We start from the raw sequence: 16,095 nt of genomic DNA, 5'->3' as shown, positions 1-16,095 counted from the left end.
CACCAGGTACCACAAAAATAGAAACACTTGTGCCTCACATGTATTAATACAGACATCAACTATGCTACACCAGGGACTCTGCAGTCACCAGGAAGAAACCTCTCTTCCTGTTCTCTCCACGCTTAACACATGGCATTGAACATTTCTTATTCCAAATATTCCAAAATATTCTAAAAGGCATGGAAGACAGAATTACTAAGTAACCTGTGAATCTCAGTCATTCATCATGATATAGACTACTTCACATATCACTTGTATTTATAACGATGTCCACAGAAAGAAGAAATGGCACTACCTAGTCTGCAGGCAGAGTGGACAGCCATGACAAAAAAATCTGGACCAATTTTAGATGTCTGATCTGAGACATTATGACCTGTTTCACTGAGAAGTCAGAACCCCATAATGCTTTAATATTCAAAATGCATTTCCCTCTGGCTTCAGCTGCGTGTGCTCTGAATTCCTGCAGATCATGCCTCCAAGGTATCTAGCTAAGCACTCAGCAAACCAGTGACCTCCTTTCCAAACTCTGGTTGTAGAGGCTTGCTTCCCTGCACAAAACAGCTCTCTGGGAGAGGCAGGGATCGAATGCAGATCACAAGAGCAACACTAAATGGCTTTGGCATGTCTCTTCTTGCGATCTCGGTCTTAGTCACTTTATCGCTTTCGATTCTGCAACTGAGGTAGTAGTACTGTTGGAGATGACAGTTTCATGTACAGTGTGTTCCTAATTCATCATCAGAGCAAATCTGCCCTGCCTATTGAACTATAAAAGAACATCTGTAAAAAAACCAAACAGTGATAGTGTAGCTTATCCTTCCTTCTTAACACATGCAGCACAACGAGGTTGAATTAAAGTTGCATTTCCTATTTTTTTGATACTTGGCCTTGCAATCTTATGAATATTCTTAGGGTGGGGAAAGGGTGGACGGGGAAGATGGCAGCGTATATGTGTAATTTTCCAAGTTCCAAAAAAGAAAAAGAAATCTATACCTTACCCAAATAACATGGCATTATATTGAAGCTCATGAGTCAGCGAGATAGTGGAGCCACAAGGCTGATCACTCAGGCATCTGCTGCTTGAAACTAATGGAATAATAGGAAACGGTAACATTACTGGAGATGGGAGGTATACCTATAGCACTGCTCTGGCATCTTCTACTTAGCCCCAGTTGCCAGACTCCACAGTGTCTCAATGCAGTTCTAATTATCTTGACATGTTAAGCCCTGGGTTTGACCCTCAGCCTCACAAGTGCCTCCAGTCACAGTGTCCCAAAATGCAGGATAGTGTTCCCCTTTTATCTCCTTTGTCCATTCTGCTTCTTCCCTACATTCTTCCTTTTTTTGGACCCAGTTCAGTCTCCCTCTTGCCACGACTTTCACCAAAGATCTTTATCCTCCTTTATGCCCTCCTCTCGCACTGGCAAGAGCAAGTCTCCTCTCCTAACCAGACTGAGCATCACCTCCCATTTCCTTATTCTCATCAGTTCAGCTTGATTCTTTCAGCAGTCAACTGAATTTTTCCAATTTACCTTTTTCCCTTCTCTAACCAGAAGTGATAGCTCATTCCTCCCCATTTTGCAGGTACTAGTGAAAGCAGAAGAGTTTCATTTCAAGTGCCTAAACGCAGCCTGTCCCAGAGCTACCCACAGCCACAGCTGCAGAGTCCTTCTGAGGCACAGTGTTCTCGGCACAGAGCATCCTCAGTAGCCCTGCTGGGAACGCAGGAAAGCATTTCAGGAGCAGAGAAATTTAAGCTGCTTAGTGAACACAAAAATCTTTGGAGGTTTTAGCTTTTAGGATCCTTTCTGTTTCTACTCAATATATATAAAGTATAGCATTTTATAGTCCAATTTTTCAGCCAAATTTGTACATATTTTACAAAAAATATCTGGCTCCAAAGCATACATGTATAACAGCATTTGAAGAAAAGGCCTTCCATTTTTTTCGTTGCCTGCATAAAGACAGCATTTTCCCCTAATTTCCTATGTAGAATCATGGCTACTGTAATAAAAGCAAGTAATTAGAGTAAAAAGAAAATACTCACAGTACGGAAAAATCTCAGTACCAGCTAGTAAGGAGTAACACAAGTAGCTGAAAACCAGGATTTCATAATGAGAAGTGTTAGGCAACCCTAACAACAGACCATCATCCTCATTATAAAAATATACAGTTCACACAATTTACAAAACAAATTCTAAAGAGAAGATGGAGACAGAAAAGCAGAAGGCCATAAGTTTGCAGAAGGCCATAAGTTTACAGAAGTCAATTCAAGGTCTGTTGAAAAAACACGGAGGATGAAGTGGGAGGGCAGGTAGAGATGAAGGGAACACTCAGTGCACAGAAAAAGAGTAACAGCTCTGGTGTATTTTATTCGATCAGACTGGCAGTCTACAAGAATAAACAACATCAAAGGAATTCTTGTCCAGTTTTTTAACAAAATAAGGAAATCAGCAGGCATGCTTCTGTGTACGTGTTTCCCGCCACAACTTCTGAATCAGCTGTACTATTTCAATCCAGTCTGACAAAAAGGATAAGGAAATCCAAAATATTAAGCCTTGTTTCTATGAAACTAGCCAGCTGGGTAAAGAAAAGAGACCCTATTGCTGTCCTGCCTAGTGAAAGGCTGAAACCTCAGTCATCAGACATGAGAAAATCCACTTATCTGCAAAACAAATCCATTAAAAAACCCAAAACAAAACACACAAACCAAGCTCCCTTCATTTCACTGCTCAAGGAAGTATTTTTCCTTTTCTTTCCTTTTAAATTAATAATGCCATTTGCAGTTACACTCCACATTGGCATGTGTCTTTAACATAGACATACGTGTCCTTAACATAAAGACTCTTTCTGTCTTTAACATCTTACTTTTCCACCTGCATGTTTCAAATGTTTCAAAGTTTGCTTCAGGGAAGGCCGTATTCTACTTCACCTTGCCATGGATAGCACCAGTTGAACCTTCACTGCTAACTGTGAGATTCAGGTAAAATCCTCTAATTCAGAGAACTTACCTTTCCTCTTTGACAGCCTTCCCTAGTGGTGCACAGATGATCATGCCAGAAATTAAAACACATTGCACAAGAATGCAGCTAACAAGCAAAGGCTGCCTGTATTGCCTCTACTACTTCTATGAATTTCAGTTTGTATATATAAGTACTATTCCACCCTAAGACCCCTTTATCCCAAAGAATCAAGTCCTCTGTACTTTGGTATGTAACCTGAGAGACTATTTCCCAACTCAGTGTGATCTTGCCTAACTAAACTAATCTACGCAACACACGTTGCTTTAGGAGAAGGAAATCAATATTGGGAGCATCTTTTCTGAAAGACCCTTGACTTGTTCATTAACACAGTTCATTTGATCCTTATGATTCTAGGCTTCAGAGAACATGGCACATGCCTGTTTTCCTGATGTTTCTGAGAGGTGGTGGTGATGGAATATGGGACACTAGTTTACTATATTGCAATGTGGTTATTTATTTGAATAATTTACATTTGTGGAATTTGAATTAAAGAGGAAAGATATTCTGAAAATTTAATTCTTAGTTGTGCTTCTTAACACCTGTACATTAGACAGAGAGCTTTCAGTAAGTACAAGGAAATTTAAAAAATAAAATCTACCTTCTGCTGTTTACAGCAAAAATAGGTTAAGCTGAGCACCTAGCTCAGCTACAATATACAGATTCTGGGATTAGGGAAGGTTGGTTTTGCTTGGACAATGAACTTGTAAGTACAGCAAGGAGAAGTCTAAAGAGTGTAACTGTGGTCTTCAACACAGACATGAAACCAGCTTGTGTGTGTCTGCACACAAGGGAAAGTAAAAGGGTAATTAACATAGTACATGAAAAAAATGAATGTGTTTTATTAGTCCTGGTAACAAGATATTGTAAGTCTAACCTCCACTGTGATCAAGCCAAGTGTATAAGTTAATCAAGACCTTCCCTAAAGTATTTCTGTTAACACTTTCATCTCACCAGTGGGAATTATTTATAAAACCGTTTTCCACCGCTAGCAATGACAAGGTGATCATTAACACAGCACAGACCACGCGAAGGAACGAAATTAAAAACATGCGAAAGTGGCATTACACTGGTACTGTAAGCAACTGCCATAAATAATTCTGCTCCTCAAGGTGACTTCAACAGTCTTGCTCTAAATCTAACAAATCAAAAGCCCTTTATAAAAAGTCTAATTCTTAAAATTTAAATTTCTAGGCTTCACGAGGATGTTTAACTTTACTTTCTCATGCATGAGAAATCAATTTGTTCAACCAAGCCAGTTGTGCGTTCCCTTTGTAAGAGCTCATTTGGAACTGATTACAGAAAAAAAAGACACTGAGTTTTACACATCTTAGGTTTTGAAGTAAGAGCCCACTGTGTCCCAGAACTGCTTCCCCACCCCCTCATCAACACACCAGGAACGAAAGCCACCAAATCAGTGGGAAGGCTATGGCTCAGGGAAACAGTAATACAATAAAAACACCCTTCATTCTAGGGTGCTGCTTTGACTCTGGCACAGGTGAGTACTATCTTGGTCATTAAAAATGCTGAGTGCTGACTTACGTGAAAACAAGCTGGTGGTTTAGGTTAGTTTGCAAAGGTGTTTGTATTCCCTGCCTCACTCCCACCCACACTTACACAAATAAAATCCTGTGCACAAAAACCTGCTTGCAGAAATGTATAATCTCCTCATTCTTGGTGAAACACCTCTCAGTGCAAAATGACATTACAAATAAATATCAATATTCTACATGCACACCGTGAAATGGGGCATGGGCCTTGCATGGGACAAATATTTTGCACAGAGCTCCGCACAGGGTTTCATTCTTGCAGAGGTGGTATCTTATGATGCAAAGGGCAGAAAAAGAGGAAATTTGCCCTGTTGCTGTCTGTTCAATCTCTGCTACTGAAAGACAGAGACCTTCATTCTCCACAGCTGTTGATCAGAGTTTTCCATAAGCAAAACATTTATGAAAAATTTATTATTTCCCATAGCATTATACATGCACTTCTTAGCATACATTTTTGTATTCGTTCTTTGTATAATATAATTTAAATTAACATTTAATATATTTAGCTTAAATATGAACCATTTACAAACTAGATGTCTACAGTACTGAGATAGACTTTTAAAGTTTTGCACATTTAGGGCTATGAGGTAACAAGGGTATGGAAATAATTGAAAACTTGTAAAATTTAGCAAGCTCTCCTGCCCATCACATGATTTCAGCAGGTATCCTATCTCGGCCTTTATAAAGAACATCATATGTGTATGGGTGTGCCTACCCAGAGCTCTCCCAAGTATTTCAGATCAGAACTTTTAAAATACGGTTCTCAACTGCATTGTACAGGAAGTTGATATTCAGGATACCAAAAACATCAGAGATGCTGGGCCATATTGTTCCAGACTTCTGCATCTTAAGCAATCTGAGGAGGGGGGCGGTTGCAGGTTATGGGTAACTAAAGCCTTTTCATGTACATTCCCAGTTAGAATAGCACCCTGTTTGTTCCAGCTTGCACCATGCCAAGTAATGAATGATCCAAAAAGTTTCCACCAACTTCCATTTCCTATTTTTCAACTGTGTCTAACCCCTGGTCAGATGCTTTGAGAAAGTGAGCTCCCTATAAAGAGAAATTATTTTCTTTAAAATGTATGTAACTCCCTTTCAATCCTCCAGTGTTCTTCCCCCTATTCAGTTTTCCCAATTCCTAATAATTAAACAATTCTTCTTTAAGTAACAGGATTTCTTTTCTATAGATGTACAATTTAGCTTAAAATTTTTTTTTTTAATAACTGTCCCCTGTATCAAATTTCTCACATCTGCAGCCATTGGTCTTTCAAAAAGAAATCTCTTGCGACAGCTTTACTTTTCATAGCAGCAGTGAAACAGAAGGAGCAGTATTAATAAAATTAAAGAACTGCAGCAACTGGTCAGCAAAACAATGCAACTTGTGCCCAGACTTCATTTTTTACAGATTAAGGACCGTCTGCAACATTATTATTGCAAGTTTCATTTCAGTTTTTGAACCAGTAAAATTGAAGTCCATTTATTCAAATAATATATTTGAACTTGGTATATATAACAAGAGCTCAATACAGTGGCAAAATGTCATACTGATTGTAGGCCAGGTCCTGCAATCTTCATACATCATACAACCTCTATTATGTCTCTAAATATATCTGTTAAAATCTAGAGGTCTAGATATGATTAAAAAGCTGAACATTTTTGTTGATTCTTAGCATATCCACAATTAGCAAAGGCAGAATGCCAGCTCCAATAAGCAAACAAAAAGCCCAAAACAATGAAAATCCACAACGAACCTTCATGACCTAGCTGTAAAAACTAGTCAACATAGGGTGGATAATACAATTTTTTTCACCTGGCATTCCTTAGCATTCTTTCACCTCCTTGAACAGAGTACTTTTGTTCCAAAGCACTAGCTCTTCTGCACTTCCAGCTTGTTCAGAGAAAGCATGAAATAGCCCTTTTCTGAAGAATGTAATCAGTCCTTCAGTTCTTGTTTGCTTCTGGAGAGACTGATTTTGCATAGTTTACTGGCCTCACCTGCAAAGCTCCTTTTTCAGTATAGATAATTAACATGGCTACTTGCTTCTTCTAAAATTAATCCAGGAGTAAAAAGCAAACCAAAAAAAGAAGCACACGCAGATTATTTTTTTAACACTAAAATACCACAGGTATCTCTCAGAAATAAAGTGCAATGTTTTAAAAGCAGAGGAAGATCAATAGTGGTGGTATTTTGCTTGTATTAAAAGGGCACATGCTTCTTAAACTAACACAGACAACACTTTTATAGCATGTATCAGAAAACCTGGTTTCATAAGCTTAGGAAGTTTCATAAAAGACTGCAGGAGGGTGTGAATTCACTTTGTTTTCAAGTAAATGGTTCATTAATATTTTACTCAGACACAAAGACTCCAAGTTTAGTAGGTAAGCCGTGGATAGCAAACAGCCTTCCTCTACGCTGGCTTTGTGGCCAAAGAGAAGAGAACTGGCGTCAGAAAGGAAAAGAAAAAAAACAGGCAGTCAATATATTCAGTGTTCGATCCCTGACCCCATGGGAATACCAAAGAGTTTTCTGAATAAAAATATATAAGCCGATTTTCTGTCTTTGTCAGCCAACTTTTCCTCCGTACCTAGGGACAACAGCTGAACATTATTCAAGAGTCACCATTAAACCAGGAAACAAACATATTACTCATGCAATCTAGAAGACCTCAATTACTTCCCAATCAGACCTTCCAAAAGTTTTCATAACAATAGGAGATATTTTTAGGGTATAAAACTAGAATGCCAGATATAAAATAAATACTATTACAAAGACCCAAAATGTACTTATTAGCATGAAAATTATATGACTAGGCTACAAGTCAAATCTGCTCCTGAAACAGCCCTAAGTTTACCCTGGCAGAGAGACCAGATGAATTCATTTGCACTCCTAGACCTCAATTCTTTCATCCCTGCAACTGACCTGGAATTGTTACCTTCTTAGAACTATTACAGCAGATGTAAAAAACCCCAAATTATAGCTTCTAGCCACACTAAGTATTTCATAATCTCTACCACATGTCATTTTGCTTTCTGGAACAATCTACTTAAACGTAAGGTCACCATAGTCATCCGGTCACCAACTAGTCACCAACTAGCACAGGTTATTTACCATCTATTTAGTTTGCCAGGATTTAAATGGTCATTGTTACACATTTGTCTCCCTGCATAAATCCTCCTCTGTGCGTGTGCGTACTCACCATTAAAAGCATGAAAGGGAAAAAAAGTATGCAGCCAGAGGTATGGTCCATTAAGCAGAAGCCTGAACATCAACATTTTAAGGAGAATGTGGTCCTTTTTCCCTGTAACCCTATTCTGCTTATGATCCTACAATTACAGATAGTGTAAGCACATTATCAGTGATGTTACCTTCCATGGTTTACGGTACTTTTCAGTAATATCTAGCGCACTTCACCGTGCAGAGTGTTCTAGTAATTCTCTCCCTTGCTAGGACCTGCTTCAGAGGATTCCCAGAATATGCAGGCAGCTGTTTGACCTTTCCTCCTGTCCTCAACATGCCTTATCTAATATAACCATAGAGATGTCACCACCTTACAGTGTCTCTGAATACAATCCTACACCATCTTTGAATATAATCTCGCAAACTGCTGCCACTACTTTACACCTCTCCACCGAGGCTGAAAGAAGTATTGCTTTTAAGATAGGCTATTACATAGATTCCATGCACAATCTTTTAAAAATAAATTTCATTTCTAGAAAATCATCTCATTCTGCAACAGGAGCAGCTGTGCTTTGCTGTCAGCTTCTTCTGCTTTTGATTGTATTGCATCTTTATTATACTCTCTTCTACTTAGATGGGTCTTGTCTATGTGCCTTTTCTGCTTTCCACTGCTTGAAGGCCATCTGGATAAATGCCACCTCCAACTTAAATCCTAACATTCAGCTCAAAACACTCCTCTTTTATAGCAGGTTTAGAAATCCAGTTCTTTTTAGTGATCTGCACACCTAGTTACCAGAATGCAGTCATCAAAAAGACACTCAAAGCAGAAGAAATGCTGCAGCTGACCCCAGAAAAAAAATTTCATTCACCTTCCTTCCGCTTGTCTCCAATACAAGGAACATAAACATATTTTGGATACCATGATCAGCAGTTTTCCATTAGTAACCCAGATGATGCTGTGAGAATTTCTGGACCGTTCCCAAGCAACCTGTGGCACATCACAAGATCTGACAGGGAGATTTTTCTGACCAACAGATTCCAAAATTAAGAGACTCTCAAAGTAGCTTAAATATCATGGATGGCAATAAGTACTTTTAAAATGCTATTTCCAGTTTGCCGGTTTTTCCTAGCCAGGGCAGTAGGAAGGTCCTGAAACTGATCCAGTTGTGGGAGGCTCTTAACTTTCCACACCATAGTAGTTGATGTCAAGATATCTAGAATGAAGATGTTCAAACTTCTGTACGCAGCTGTAACCGTCCACAGCACTAACGAACAACCTCCATTTTCGGTCAGGCTGGCTAGTGGAAGAGCTCCAGAAAGCAGTTCCAGCACAGCTCTTTCTGCAGACAAGTTCTGACTTCATGCTTTTTGTAACCCCTCCATCAAATCTCTAAATAGAAAAGAAATTAAAATATTGGAACAGAGAAGAAAATGCACAGGTCTGACTTAAATCAAGAAAAGGAAATCTATCACCTATGATCCTGCCACAGACTCCAGTTAATGCATCCTCAAACCAGTTTGCATGCATGCAGTTCCCTAGTTTATGTTCAGGTAATTACCACTTATTTCTCAAAGCCAGGCACCTGCCAGAACTGGTTTTAAGAGCCACAACTGAAGGAGTTCTTTGGGGCCTCAGAGGTCTATTAGCCTAACCTGAACATCAGGGCAAGTCATCCAAGTGCATGAGAAAAGTTGAACCCTACACATTAATCTTTGTCCAGGCTCAGAGTAACCCGACATTTGTTTTATTCACTGCAGTCCGCCCATTTCCCTCACTAGGCGGCTACGGCAATGCAGAAATAGAGCAAAAACTGGTGAATCTGTCCCCAAGTTTGGCAAGAGGATGAATACATTAGTCATATGAAAAGGAGAGGTCTGAACATCTTGTTGGCACCCCTCCTTTATATGCTTCATCAAGAGAGAGAGAGAGACGGCAACTTACAACTTGCATACTGCTCACAGCAGTGGTGCGCAGGTTCTAACCCCCAGTTACTCTCCCACTCCATTTCCACAGCACGGGCTGAGCACTTTATAAATAAACAGTTAAGTCTGGGGAGAGAAGGGTTAACCCAACATACTGATGAACTTATGCTTTAGGAAATCTATTTAGCACATTTACTACACAGTAAACACGTGTGAGAAAAGCTCCTTTAGCTATAGCCAAAGTTTGCACCTAGTTCAAGGAATAGTTTGAAAACACAGTTTCAAATGCCAACAAGCACTTGCGGCAACAATTAGAATATTTTTCTTTACTTTTTTCCTGTGCAATATGTGGGATGCTTTTATCATGCAGCTGAACACTACCAATGACAATGGTGTTTTCAGCATTTTAGGTTTGCCCAGCATTTACTTTTAGCTGTGTCACTGCCAGCCGGAGCAGCTTAAATCTGAGTCACTTGTTCTGAAATACTTCATGGATCAGTCGTAAAGGACACTTGGGGTACAAGTTTTAGGATCATGCCAGTCACCCATGATTTGCTATCACTTGTGGTGTTGATGATGAATGCCAGACCATTGTGCTGCATTAACATCACACAGACTGTGTTATCTCTTATCTCTCACTCAAGTGATTTACTAGATCATCCTAGGGCACATATGTATGAAAATTTCTGCACAGCTTTAGTTTCACTGAGGAAGATTTTTAGAGGATAGGAACAAGAAACATAAATCTGAGCAGGATTTAGTCTCTCCTCATCTCTTTCAAATGTTAATATAGTCTGATCTTCTCAACTTCTCCTTTCCTACCTCTGCTAAGATTTACACCACCAACAACCCCCAAAAATCCCATGCAAATAAGCCTTCTTGCACACACCTTCATGATACGAGACACCTACTCTAGATTAATGGAAAAGTTTATTTTGAATTTACCTTCCATATTCATGATGTGTAGAAAAAAAAAGATGGAGGCACAAGCAACACACAGCTTTGCTCTTCTTCATGCCAAGGAGACAGCATGGTTCACAAAGAGAAAGGTTCTACTCAAATGCTAAAGCCTAGAAAGGAATTCAAAGTCACCCTGAAAATGTTTTAGTTCTTTCATCTAATGACATGGTATTTTTTCTCCCCACCCCCCAAGCAGCACATTTTAACTTCTCCCTTTACACACATTTATACCCTCTAGTCAATAAGCAAAATAAAAGTTGCTGAAAGGCTCCTACATGCATTTAGTCTGATAGAGTAAGATAGGGCTGAGATACTATGGGCCACTAAAACACAGGTCAATACCCAACAGTGAAGACTTCCACAAGAATCTCAATCCCATCTACTCTGTAGAACAGTGCCATCCCCTTCCCAAGAGGAAGCCCTTCAGAAAGGGGAGTCAGCTTCTTCAAACCAGCCAGCTAATAATGCTTTTTTGCTGGTGAATCAAAAAATAGGACACTTGTCATTGTCACTGATTATTTTTTTTTTTAAGATAAAAGGTAGCATCTATCAGGAAGGGAACAACCATCAAGAGAAGAGAAGAGGGCTTTACACTGCCTTTTGTTCAGAAACTCCTGGCACAGCAGTATCATCTATTGCTTATTTCTTAAGCATGTGAAATGGGAACAGAAGGAACAGGATTAATATATCTGAATTTTTGGCCAGTAGATTAAATCAGCAATATGTTAAAAACTGACTACATCATTTATAGCCCCAATCCTATTCTCAGAATTACTCAAGAACTAAGGCAAACAACAACATTGGACTGATTTTCAAAGACGCTTACAACGCATACAGTGATGGTGGTGCTCAGACTGGGCCATTTATCCAGCTTTTGCTGCAGCCACACAACTTCCAGTCCATGAGCTAACTTGCTCATCTCTATACTATTCACTCATCTCTATACTATTTCACAATAAATGTAGCAGAAGGTTCCCAAAAGCCTGAATTATGCTTGAGAAGAATATTCAGGCTGCTAAATCATTCAAGCACTTTCAAATGATTTACTCAAGTCTGTGAATCTAATTGCTCATTTAAGCTTCATTCAGCTCAATTTTAAAAATCAGCTAAACTGGTGCTAATGCTGACGATGCTAAAAATGCTCTTAAACCAATTTAAGGTTAATTTGGTAATTTACCAACATAAAGGTTACGCTGACTAGAGGTATTTTTTAATATAGAATTTTATAAACTGCACTGGCTCAGCTATAACAGTAAAAAATAGTTTATTCAAACTTCTCCAATACTGACACACTCATCACTTCAGTTAAAGTTATGCTTCTCCAGATAAAAAAAGCCATACAGGAAAATTACACCAATGAATACAGTTTTGGTTCTAGTACTGAGTTATCTGAATTTTTCAGGATATTCAGTAAAGCAATGATCAGTAGAGAAAGAAAACGCCTATTTCCCTGAGTTAAATGGTCTTCTTTTGTAAGGAGTAACCCTCTTGGATCAGAAATGCTGCTGTGAATAGGTCTAGACTTTACACAGCCATGGGTCACTAATTTAATTAGATTTCAAAGCAGCTATTCTACATTTACACTGAATACAATACTTCCTGTACCCTCCCTCATACTAAAAGGAATAAAACAATCCCCCAGAAGTTTACACCTCAATGCATGAGGAAACAACAACAAAGTGTACATACAATACCTTGAGTTACAGATGGGGTTTATATTGTTCAAGTTATTAGCAAACCTTAACTACTTGCTATGTTGGTATTTTTAGCAAGGAAAACAAAAGGTTTTCTCCTTTCTAGTGAGATAGGATTCTGTTTGACCTGCTCTGCTCAGAAAATGACTGCTGTCAGCCAAACTCAGTAACTTCCCCTTCTAATTATAAGCTTTTACACATATTAAAAAATGAAATAAACCTTATCTGTATGAAAAAAATAATTTTTTTTTAAAAAAAGAACTTTACTGGTAACAGTGGGAGTCCTTGCCTTCTATAAAAAAAATTATAGGTTTCACAGGGGTTTTCTTGGGGTGGGGAGGGGAGGGCAGAGCAAGGATAGGAGCCCTGCTGTTATGTATCAGCCTTTGGTGTTCCGAGCTTTTCTCCTTTCAAACAAAAATGCGGCTGCAATTTTCACAACGTTCTTGTATCACATTTGTTACCCTGTGTTTCAGACTCTACAAGGTTACTGCTGTCATAATTTGAGTGATCCAAAACTGCACAGATTAGTTACTTGAGGAAATTGGGGGTTTCACCCTCACTAACACATAACATTTAAAAGAATTACACAAGATAGGAGCTGTTACTGGAAGTGAAACCACACTAATAGATGGGATCATTTGCCTCCAGTTTCACCATCTATAAATGACTTGAAAATACCTATTATTTGACACTATCATACTGCTGCACATTTGTACAATTATTCAGCAACATAGATGTAAAGGAAAAATGTTCTGTAACAACTCTGTGAACAATCTGTGCAAATAACTTTGTTATCCACACATCTTACTCTGCTGAAGCAGAATACAAATTAATTCAGTCTCAGCCCAGCGGTTAGACACAAGTATACACCCTCCCATACTCCATTCTTTCACAGGAAAACCAGATGCCAGCTCGTATCATGCATGAAGGGCAGAGGCAGTTGTTAGGCTATAATCAGGGATTCCTTTGCATCTCACATATAAACAAAACAATTAAGGTGTTGATTCCCTAAGCCAACAATAGAGTTAGCTCTTCTGTAGGCAGCTACAGCCTATGTTACACACTGTGTACACAGTGAGAGGGAGAATTGGTGAAGAGTGGATATAATGATGCTAGTGCCAAAATTTCTGGCAAGTCCAGTGCTTGGATTTTGTAAGCAGCACTCCCACTCTGTGTACAGCAAATTAACAGCAGTAAAAGGTGAAACACACCATAACCTATTTCTACAGTGCAGTATTTCTGGAAATATAATGGCTACTAGGACATAAACATTTTTGAAGACAAATGAAGCTGAAATTATAATATTCTCTTTACTCTCTCATGTTAGCTAGTGGTAATGGCAATGAAATAAAACTGAACTGAAACAATTACAGAGTGTATGAAAACGGGTTTCTAAACATCCATTCCTCTTCCTGATCTCCTGAGTCATCTTTCTTCCTGCTCTCATGATAAAACTGCTGGGCCACAATACTTATTTGTCATCGTATAATGGAAATGAAAAGTCAGTCAATGTAAGATATCCAGCAATTTGTTATCAAATAAAAGGCTTAAAGGAGACCTGGTTTATGGCTTCTAATAAATTTCAGCATACTAGCTTAGATATTTTAAAACCATTGCTGTGATTAAAAAGCAGACTTTCATGGTATGAAAACTGAGAAAAAACAAGTAGATGTTTGAATGTAACTTAAAAATTGCCAGGACAGAGAGCACTGGTGACCCATGAAATGTCTAAACCCTGGACGCAAACATATTGCATACTCTCAGGTGCACATGAGAAGAAAGGGGGTAAATGGAAGTAACAAACAACATTCAAAGGTAAGCTTATTTTAATCTGATGTAAACAAAAGCCACAGGGGTAAAACCCCTTACCCTGATCCCCCAAAAGCTAAGAAAGCAAAGCACAAAAAGTGAAAGGAGTTTAGTGGGGGGGGAAAGATCACAGGAACAATAATACTGAAAAATGAGGCGGAAATAAACTGGATTCTATTTTTTCCAAAGCAGCATTCCTTGCTAGTCACAGATGAAAGACACTGATTTCATTAAAAGCAGTTAAAGTGGAAGAACAGGAAGGCACAACTAAGTATAACTAAGCGGTTAACATAAGTTTGGGGAGGCAGCCCCTATCCTAATTAGGAACATAGCAAATAAAAAACAATTATGATGTCATTTCCTCGATTATGGCTACTTCTGCTTTACAGATTGATAAGTTATAATAACAAGCACTGATGTGACATTAGTATTAACTAGTAGCACAGAGCCCTCATGCAGTTACAGGGCAATATCCCTTGGCACAGGGATACAACAAGGAAGAAGGGAGAAGATACAAGGAGCCAGAGAGAAAATCCAGCAGTGTGTTATTTCCAGACAAAGTACCATCTTGAGACATTTGAGGATGCCCCCCAAAAGGCCAGTGCTGGGGACCTGAGGCACACACAAGCAGAGCCTCCTGATACTCAAGAGAGCTGTATCTGGGACTAGATCAATTGCCAGAGCTGTGATGAGAGTGCTGGAATCAGAGCTGTGGCATTTAACAGGAAGATGAAAGCCATCTGTAACACATCCCTCCTTTTACCTTCTCCTGCCCCATAGCACTGTGCCTGAACAGCACCAGCGCAAAAACACATCTGCCACATAAGCACATTCCTCGCTACTTCTATCTAGAGTAGTGGCAAACACACATTTTTGCTGCCTTTTCTTACTTTTTTTTTTTTTTAAAACCACAGAGCTGCTTTATCTCCAGTCTAGCAGAAGTTCACAGGGAGATGGCTGACTAATTTGAACTGCCTGCAGGCAAGTTGGTACAGGCGTTACTGAGTAGCATAGACCAGTAGGGACCACCAGAGAGAGATGAGCATGGTAGTGAATTCTAATTTATTCACAATACCTGGAAGAATGCGTCAGCAGAGACTCTCAAAGTGAAGCACATTAATTAGTTAAGCCTACTCAAGTTTTGTGGCTATTTTAAAATTAATAGGGTTGAGTAAACTAGGGCATGCAGACAAAAAGGCCCACATCCTCTCAAAAGCACATTGTGGGTATGCTAAGAATTGTCTTGGTTGATCTGGTTATAAATGGATTTCAAGGTATAATGATGAATCAATGAGTTGAATACTGCTTCTCAGACTCCTATCTCTCTGTGATCAGGCTATTATAATGACCTGGGATTCAAAGAGTGTCTTCCACTGCATTTTATTAGACCAAAGCTGGTATTAAAGAACTTTCAAGATGCAAAAGTATGTGACAGTTGACTCATCACAGCAAGAACCATAAAGCTGAATACTGCTGTCATCTTTTTTACATACCCATGTAACCATATGCAAATTACACCAAGAACAGTAAAAGCAAAATAATAAAGCATGGTAGGTGTCAAAAATCTTAACTTGCTGTTATCTTCCATGGTATGTGTTTATAAGAGGTGGATGGATCACTTTACAGTTAGCAAGAAGTTTGTGATGAGAAGAGAAATAGTTTTGTTTCCCAAGTATAAAATACTATTTAAAAGTAAAGAAAAGTTAACATACCTGTTCCTTTACTGCTCTTTTTCTCAGACTGTGCCACTTGTATAACCTCAGCAGCAGCATCCCTTACTACCAAATCTTCATTCTGCAGCAGTAGAACCACACATTTCCACATAGCAAGGGTATCAGACAGTCCTATATTTATTTATGGAGAAGAATTAGAATTCTATTTCTTACGTGCATTCAAAGAAGTTACAGAGCTCTGTTTCCGCAGCTAAACACAACAAATGCAGTGAAACATTGAAACATGGG

General features: G+C 38.9%; 1 protein-coding gene across 2 annotated transcripts in view; it reads right to left on the bottom strand.

Moving 5' to 3' along the window:
* The window catches only part of THADA (THADA armadillo repeat containing), a 165,137-nt gene that overhangs the window by 13,368 nt on the left and 135,674 nt on the right, over positions 1-16,095 (bottom strand). The window contains exons 36-37 of one of the 2 annotated variants that reach the window (XM_064446114.1): positions 15,847-15,978; positions 10,614-10,738 (exon numbers count right to left, since the gene is read on the bottom strand). In XM_064446114.1, the coding sequence (XP_064302184.1) occupies positions 10,725-10,738; positions 15,847-15,978 (146 nt within the window). In that variant the 3' untranslated portion in view covers positions 10,614-10,724. Of the gene's footprint in view, positions 1-10,613; positions 10,739-15,846; positions 15,979-16,095 lie in introns of those variants that run through there. The other variant, XM_064446113.1, reaches the window with a different exon arrangement.

This window comes from Phalacrocorax carbo, chromosome 3, assembly GCF_963921805.1.
Source record: "Phalacrocorax carbo chromosome 3, bPhaCar2.1, whole genome shotgun sequence".
Classification (NCBI taxonomy): Eukaryota; Metazoa; Chordata; class Aves; order Suliformes; family Phalacrocoracidae; genus Phalacrocorax; species Phalacrocorax carbo.
The sequence above is the reverse complement of the archived record's forward strand: the minus strand, read 5'-3'. Positions and strand labels throughout refer to the sequence as shown.